This window comes from Epinephelus moara, chromosome 16 (assembly GCF_006386435.1).
Source record: "Epinephelus moara isolate mb chromosome 16, YSFRI_EMoa_1.0, whole genome shotgun sequence".
In the NCBI taxonomy this organism is placed as follows: domain Eukaryota; kingdom Metazoa; phylum Chordata; class Actinopteri; order Perciformes; family Serranidae; genus Epinephelus; species Epinephelus moara.
The window spans coordinates 22,498,959-22,507,150 of record NC_065521.1 but is presented as its reverse complement, the minus strand read 5'-3'; the positions used below and the strand labels follow the sequence as shown (position 1 = coordinate 22,507,150).

The following is an 8,192-nucleotide window of genomic DNA, read 5'->3' as shown; positions in this document are numbered from 1 at the left end:
ATAGTATGTCATCAAAAAATTCATAAAAATGTCAGTATAGTATGTCATCAAAAAATTCATAAAAATGGCATAGTATAGCATATCACCAAAAAAATCATAAAAATGTCATAGTATAGTATATCAGTATATATAGTATATATAGTATACTGGATTCAGTAGGTGTTTAACAGTCTTATTGCCGTGGTGACGAAGGATCTCCTGAAACGCGTTCTGCAAAGCACTGAGATGAGCCGACTGCTGCAGCTGCTCCTCTGTTGCTCCAGGAGGCTGTGGAGAGGGTGTCTGCTATTGTCCATTATAGCTTTCAGTTTGTTCAATGTGGCCCTCTCCACCAGATATGTCTTAGTGGGTCCAGTCTCCTGCCAAGCACTGAGCCAGCTTTTTAACCAGCTTGTCCAATCGCTAGGTGTTTTTGAACATGGTCAGCATCTCCACACACACATCAAAATATCATACTATAGTAAAAAAAACTGTCCAGAACCAAAGGTGATAAAAAAAATTTCATAGTAGTACTGAGTATCAAAAACAAAAGTCTGGAGAAATCTGGCCTCTGTGACTGTTAAATCAATGATGACATTATTAGATTTAAACACTGGTGCATCATAATGTACAGTAAGTATAATTTTATTAACCCTTTGAAACCTGGAGCGACACCACTTTTCTTGTGCTGCTCTCAGACGCCTTTCGCAAGGGTGAGCAAATTGGTGTAATTTATTTTATTTCTTTTCAAAAACATGGGAAAAAAAGCAATGAACAACTCAGTAAGAAATGTCCCACATATTGAAAAAAAAAAAAAAAGATTTAGAAAATTATTATTTTTTTAAACTAGAGAAAAAAGAAAAAAGCTTGGAAAAAATATATTTATAATTTTTCCTATTATTACATTTTAAAATTATTTTACAGAATTCTTATAATTTTTAAGCACTCTCTCCAGGTCTCTTTCGTTTTCTTTTTTTTCTCACTAATTTTCTTGTTTTTTAAATTGTCTCTTTTCACTAATTTCTCCCTTATGTTTTGGGGTCATTTCTTATTTCATTGCTCATTGCCTTCCTCCCATTTTATCAAAGGAAATCAAGCCAATCTGCTCAGGTTTCAACGGGTTAAGGGGGGCTGTGAGATGATTAATGGGAGAGGAAAAGTAAAAACAGAGTAACACAAATTTGTATTCATTTTTTCTTTAGTATTTATTTATTTTATGACATGTTGGACAATGTTGGACAATGCATGGTATTATATATGTTTCTTATGGTTGCTTTATGTAAAATTATCATCCAACCATCATCTCAAACTGTACTTAAGTACAATACTTCAGTAAATGTTCTTTCCACCACTGTTTATTCATTTATTGAGTACCGTAAGATGTGTCTGTGTCCTGAAATAATCGCTCCCTTTCAGCACTAAGGGGTGTGCACATACGTAATATAAATGACGGCCACTGGAGCCAATAGGAGAACAGATACCTCTGCTCAGGATTCTGAACCAATGAGAATCCCCGACTAACGTCACTTCTGTTTAGTAGCCGTCTTCTGATTGGCTGTTACTTTACATGGGCGTACGTGCGCCTCTCCTCACCGTCGTCACGTTGAGAGGAGAAGGAGGAAGTAAATCCAAGTGAAGTGGACTGGTGTGTGAGCCCGACTGTCATTTGAACACTGTTACTTCACGGCTACTTTACGCGCTGAACAACATGGCTGAGTAAGTTCTTACAGTAGTTTTTACTCATAAAGATAGTCGGTAAAGTGTAAAGATGGCGGCTGATACGGGTGGTTAAATAATTGTCGACTTTAGAGTCGCGTAACTTGGTGAGGGTAATGTTCTTCATCAGTTAGTGCACTCGGAGCTGTTAGCTTGTTAGCTAACCTGCTTGGTGTTAAGTAGAAACATAAGTAACATGACGTTTAGTGTCGAAATCAAACTGCTTTCTTTAGTAAAAAGAGGTTAAACATAGGGGTTCAAGATACTTTATAAAAAGAAGGATCATTTACATAAAGTCAGAAATGTTTTTGAACGTCATGGTGGACAGTTTTTATTCATTCAAAGCTGATGCACAGTGTGACACCAGACACCCAGTAAATGTGATTATTTGTCTTCTCCTCACAGAGCAGACATTGCACTGATTGGTTTGGCTGTCATGGGCCAAAACCTCATCATGAACATGAATGACCATGGCTTCGTGGTAAGATGATAACCTCTGTTAAACTCCCACAACTTCTGGCAGCAACACCTGTTTGAATTGCCCCTATTTTATTTCACTTAATATTCACCAAACCTCCCCGACAGGTCTGTGCCTACAACCGGACTGTGTCCAAGGTGCACGACTTCCTGAAGAACGAGGCGAAGGGCTCCAAGGTGATTGGAGCAGAGTCCCTGGAGGACATGGTGTCCAAGCTGAAGAAGCCCAGGAGGATCATCCTGCTGGTCAAGGCTGGACAGGCTGTGGACGACTTCATTGACAAACTGGTTGGTAATTTGTGCTGAACTGTGTTACAGTCATTCGAGGAAAATTGAGTCCTGCAGATACATCACTTTGCTCTGTGCTGCACTTGTTCTTCAGGTTCCTCTTCTTGAAGCCGGGGATATCATCATCGATGGTGGCAACTCTGAATACAGAGACACAACAGTAAGTCTTAGACAATCACTGTTAAGCAGTACATTTTTATTTCTGTTTGAGGATATTCTCATAGCATGTGTGTGTTTCTGTCGTACAGCGGCGGTGCAAGAGTCTGAAAGAGAAGGGCCTGCTGTTTGTTGGCAGTGGAGTCAGCGGTGGAGAGGAAGGGGCACGTTATGGACCCTCACTCATGCCAGGAGGGCATGAAGAGGCCTGGTGAGTCTCCTCACACTGTCAGCTGCATGTAAGGTGTTGTATGTGGGCACAGACATGCTAAAATAAACATAGTCATTACTGATAAAGTTATGTGAATATCTGATTCATTCATCCATTTCAGTAAGTTAATGAGCTGAAACACTTGCTTTACTTTGAAGGCCACACATAAAAACCATTTTCCAGAGCATCGCTGCCAAGGTCGGAACAGGAGAGCCGTGTTGCGACTGGGTGAGTTATGTTTAGTTTGTGTGTGTTCACTATACTCATTGGTTGAATCATGTCAAGTCGTCTCACAATAATCTGGCGGGCTTGCTTGTGCAGGTCGGAGATGAGGGTGCAGGGCATTTTGTGAAAATGGTCCATAATGGCATCGAGTATGGTGACATGCAGCTGATCTGTGAGGCCTATCACCTGATGAAGGATGTTCTGGGTATGGACCACGATGAGATGGCACAGGTGAGCTATATGATGTTGTAATTCTTCTGTTGTGCCAGTTATCAAATAAAAAAACAACAATGTGGCTGACACACTGTGGTTTAATTACCCAGGCTTTCGACAGCTGGAACAAGACAGAGTTGGACTCCTTCCTGATTGAGATCACGGCTAACATCCTTAAATACAGGGACTCTGACGGTACACATCTGCTGCCCAAGATCCGCGACAGTGCCGGACAGAAAGGCACAGGGAAGTGGACGGCCATTTCAGCCCTGGAGTACGGCACACCTGTGACTCTGATCGGTAAGAGGAAGAAAGGAGGTTGTAGACAAGGAAGTATCTGGTTTCCTTGTCTCCTCTTCCAGTGCTGGCTGCTTTCAGTAAACTGCATTTGTCATGATAACATGACAAAAGGCATTACGTCACACATGTTCAGATTTCAACGCTGCTTAAACAAATTAAAGGGCGGTTAGGCCTGATAATCAGAGCTGTTATGGCTAATGTTTAGCTCTGCCAGTTAGCTGTCAGACAGCGTGGCCAGTGAGCTTCTTCGAGAGAACGTGATTGATATGTGGCTGCCACTAAGAAGATTGAGGGCTTTTCTAGTGGCCTGCTCATCTAGTGGCCTGCTCATCTCAAGTGACATAAGGGGGATTTGTAATACTCCTCCGCAGCTTTGGTGTTTGCTCTGACTGTATGACCGTCTGTTTGTAAAGCAGCCATGGAGGTCAGGGTGCGAGATAAATAATCCAGAACAAAAGGTGTCACATTTTGTGCATAGTTAAGAGACCAGGTAAGTTAGATTTTAGATTTTTGATGGCACTCGGGATGAAATTTGAGACTAATTTTACAATAACTAAAGGACAAAAAAACATGAACTGGCATCAGTTACTTAGTGTTAGGGACAATTTTATCCAAATGTTCATTATAACATAAAACATGACTTTTTTGTCTCTTGGCTGATAGGAAGGTAGAACAGAACTGGAAAATACCTGGTGTTTGTTGCCGGATTTGTAGCCTGCCATTTTTTTGTATCTCACTCTGCATATGCCTTGATTCCCATCATGCCCAGTTTGGAAAACTTTTTGCATGCATTTACTTGTACTTGTATCAGCCATGCTGTGAAACCTTGGTTAAATGGCCAGTTATGGTTGAATTTACACTTCCCCATGTCATCCAAGGTACAGTGACAACTGGATAGCAGACAGTGGATCCTCTGCGCTGAGCATCCCAGCCAAAAACAAAACATAAGTGTTGCTGATACCACTATCCTGATCTGTTAATGTGAGAGGCATTTGGTAAATTATTTAAAAGATAGGTGTCACCAGTTATTCTGTGATTTTACAATGCAATGTGAGGAAAAAAACATTTCTAAAATTCTACTTGCTATGCCTTAGCAATTTTAAGACTTTTAAAATACATTTTAATACTTATTAAGGCCTTATTTTTAGATCAATGAATTCAGTGGCTTTCAAGACATTAAGGATCAGCAGTAACCCTGTCAGACACACATAATAAACTTGTCTGAAAAGTTCAACCATTCAGACGTTTTGTAGCAGAAACTTGCCCCTCACGAAACCCTGCAACCACTGCTCAGATTAGATCAATAAAAAAAGATGTTTCCTCAGTCCTTCTCTGCACCGTAGATCCTCTTGTGATGCAGAGATAGAGGCATTACAAAAGGCGTCATTGTGTGAGAGCCGACCCGTCTATGTGGAGCAGCCTGACAGGCTGGTACTGTATGCATGGATGGATTTCTGCCCCCAATAGGGAAAACATTCCTCACCAGGATAGTTCACTCTCTGGACACGTTTTCTCTTATTGTCATATCTGTCTGTCTGTCTGTCTGTCTGTCTGTCTGTCTGTCTTTCTGCCTGTAGGTTGCATCACCTAGCTGTGCTGTTTTTTTTAGCAAGTCATGCTGACCCAACAGTTGTTTCTTCTTATCTCGATACAGTGGCGTTACAGTGTAATGGGTATTTTTAATGTGGCAACTGGCAACCTCTTTTTTTCTGATGTGGTAGAGGTGAGCCCTGTTGTTTGAACAGTAGTATTATTACTGCTGAGTCATGCTGATTGTTGGGCACTGTAATTATGTTATCATAATGTTCCTGCAGCATGGCTGTGGCTAGAATAACCTATCATCTGCTGTGAGAGGTTTCAGAAAATCTTGATAACCGTTTACCAAGCTCTGTTTTTCTGTGATGCTTCAGTAATGACGTGCAGAGAGCTAACCTTATTGTCCCTGTCTGTTCCTGTGTCTCCTCCATTCCCCCTCTGTCTGTGTTTCAGGGGAGGCTGTCTTTGCCAGATGCCTGTCCTCTCTAAAGGATGAAAGAGTGGAGGCCAGCCGCAGCCTTTCAGGGCCACAGGGAAACAGCTTCAGCGGTGACAAGACCACCTTCCTGGAGGACATCAGAAAGGTAGAAGACAATATAAAATAAACTGCAGTTGGCAGTTAATTAGGAACACCTTCCTGAAACTAATGTGGTCTAATACAACAGCCCTGCAATGAATCCTGCTGTCATGAAGGCTCCCAGTTTACAGTTTAAAAGTACTGCTAGGAACATTTTCAAGCACTCTTTCAAGCAGCAACTTTTATTTATGAATGTAAAATGTACTCTTTTTTTTTTTTTACCAGTATTCATTTTAAATTGTGTCACTGTGTCAGAATTTATTGATTCATTCTTCTCTCTCCAGGCCCTCTACGCCTCCAAGATCATCTCCTACACGCAGGGCTTCATGCTGCTGCGGCAAGCAGCCAAAGAATTTGGCTGGTCCCTCAACTACGGCGCGATCGCTCTGATGTGGAGAGGAGGCTGCATCATCCGAAGGTACATTTAACCTTGTGTTTGCCTCACTGCTGCCTTGTGCAACTTTGTGTCCACAGGCATCTTTCACCCTGATGGTGAAAACTGTGGTTAGGCAGTTTAAGAGAGAAGTTCTTGAGAAAACAAGAAGAATAAAATGGAGAAGTTTATCTTTTTTATTGATGTTAATAGGATTTATGAAAGCTTAATATTTCTAATTGTTGGAAAATTCTACATAAAAAGGGAAAAGTCTTAATGTAGCGCAATAAAGGAAGTTGTTGACTTTTTTGGACACTGCCTTATGAGTAATGCTGGAGTGAGAAATCTATTTGGAAGAAGAAAAGACTCAGGCTGAGAGAAGAATGAGGAAATTGTGACACTGGTTTGCTTTGTGTAATTTAGCAAAGACGTTGCGTAAACCTAAATCAAATATAACACTCCTTATGACTCAACCTGGTTACAGTATTTTCTTTTAAATGCATTTTACAGTTACCTTATGAAATGTCTCTTTACTGTGAGCAAAGTCTTTTTTCCTCTCTGTTTCTACTGTTGGCTAACGCTGCCCTCTCCCCTCCCCCCAGTGTCTTCCTGGGCAAAATCAAAGAGGCTTTTGACAGAAACGCTGAGCTGCAGAACTTGCTGCTGGACAATTTCTTCAGTGATGCTGTGCAGGACTGTCAGGTATGAGGAAGGAGGAAGTGGCTAAAAGCCAAGCTGCAATACCCACATTGCGAAGACACCCAAAACAAATTATTTCCTCTTTTAGAAAGACAACAGTGTATGGCACCACTTGCTGGTTTAATCAGCAGCTGTTCGAGATGTAAAAAAAAGTTGCAACCAGCTGCCAGACCATAAGCAGCAGGCACCTAAGAGACACAGTACAGAAAAAAAAATGTAAATATAGCGAGGAAGAATACCAAATGAGAGTGAATCAGGGGTTGGTTTTTACTTTCACCTTTGCTGGTGAACATGTGCACAAACAGTGACTGACAAGCCTGCATTGTATAGCTTTAAGGAGAATCCAGTAAATTTATTACTCGTCTAAACTGTCTGCTGAGACTGTTTAAGAGTTCTTGGTTGAGGTTTTCTTTTAAGAGACATGTAACCTACCTGAAACAGTCTGCTGACAGTCAGATCTGAGTCTTTTAGATCTGAAACATTCTCAGTTTTTGGATTCTTCGTTTCTTCTGAAATTCAAGGTAACACAGGGTGAATGACTGACATCCAAATCGTCATTTGCAAGGTGAAATATTCCTTTTTAACAGAGGCTCTTGCCTTTTGCCAGGCCGCCATTGTAAATAAGAATTTGTTCTTAATGACTTGCCTGGTTAAATAAAGATTAAATAAATAAAAACAAGCAGCAGTGCAAAAAGCAGCATTTTATTTTTCTCTGCATCACACTTTTATCTTCTCTTCAAAAAAGACCTCGCTCATAGCGAGCCTGCGGCAACAGACTGATTGGACTGAATATAATTTAGACCTGGCTCAAATCGGATCTCGATTACTTGGAACTGACTGGCCTCGTGAAGACCTTTTGCTCTTGGCTTCACATGAACACTGCTGTATTATCACCAGATTGCATTACCTCCATGTAATCAAACTGTTGTTGACCTGTTTAATCTCTCTGTTTAGGAGTCATGGCGCAGAGCAGTCAGCACTGGAGTCCAGCATGGCATCCCGATGCCCTGTTTCACCACAGCTTTGTCCTTCTATGATGGTTACAGACACGGTATGCTGCCGGCCAACCTCCTCCAGGTAAGACAACAGTTGATGCTGCAGAGCCGAGCCCACTGAGCATATGGTCGAGTGTGGAGGCATATCGGATTAAAAAGATCACGTGTAGCTGTTGTATGTGTTTTGTCAATTTGAGTAGTTTATTGCACAAAAATGACAAATATTGCTGGTTTAGATGTGAGATTTGTTTGTTGAGATCATTGTAGAATTAATATCTGGCTAACACTTTATAATAACTGTCATTAATAAATGATACATTGATAGTTAATTAAACTAAATTCCAGGATATTAATTTATGTTACTTTAACAACTTTATATATATTTATATATATATATATATATATATATATATATATATATAATAATATATATTTATATATATATAT

At 40.5% G+C, this 8,192-nt stretch overlaps 1 protein-coding gene across 1 annotated transcript in view; it reads left to right on the top strand.

Moving 5' to 3' along the window:
- The first annotated feature begins 1,547 nt into the window (after positions 1-1,547).
- Positions 1,548-8,192, top strand: part of pgd (phosphogluconate dehydrogenase) — a 7,607-nt gene continuing 962 nt past the window's right edge. The window contains exons 1-12 of the mRNA XM_050063947.1: positions 1,548-1,695; positions 2,101-2,176; positions 2,281-2,460; positions 2,555-2,620; positions 2,709-2,827; positions 2,986-3,055; positions 3,149-3,283; positions 3,376-3,565; positions 5,555-5,685; positions 5,963-6,096; positions 6,654-6,753; positions 7,705-7,827. Of these exons, the coding sequence (XP_049919904.1) occupies positions 1,688-1,695; positions 2,101-2,176; positions 2,281-2,460; positions 2,555-2,620; positions 2,709-2,827; positions 2,986-3,055; positions 3,149-3,283; positions 3,376-3,565; positions 5,555-5,685; positions 5,963-6,096; positions 6,654-6,753; positions 7,705-7,827 (1,332 nt within the window). The 5' untranslated portion in view covers positions 1,548-1,687. The remainder of the gene's footprint in view (positions 1,696-2,100; positions 2,177-2,280; positions 2,461-2,554; positions 2,621-2,708; positions 2,828-2,985; positions 3,056-3,148; positions 3,284-3,375; positions 3,566-5,554; positions 5,686-5,962; positions 6,097-6,653; positions 6,754-7,704; positions 7,828-8,192) is intronic.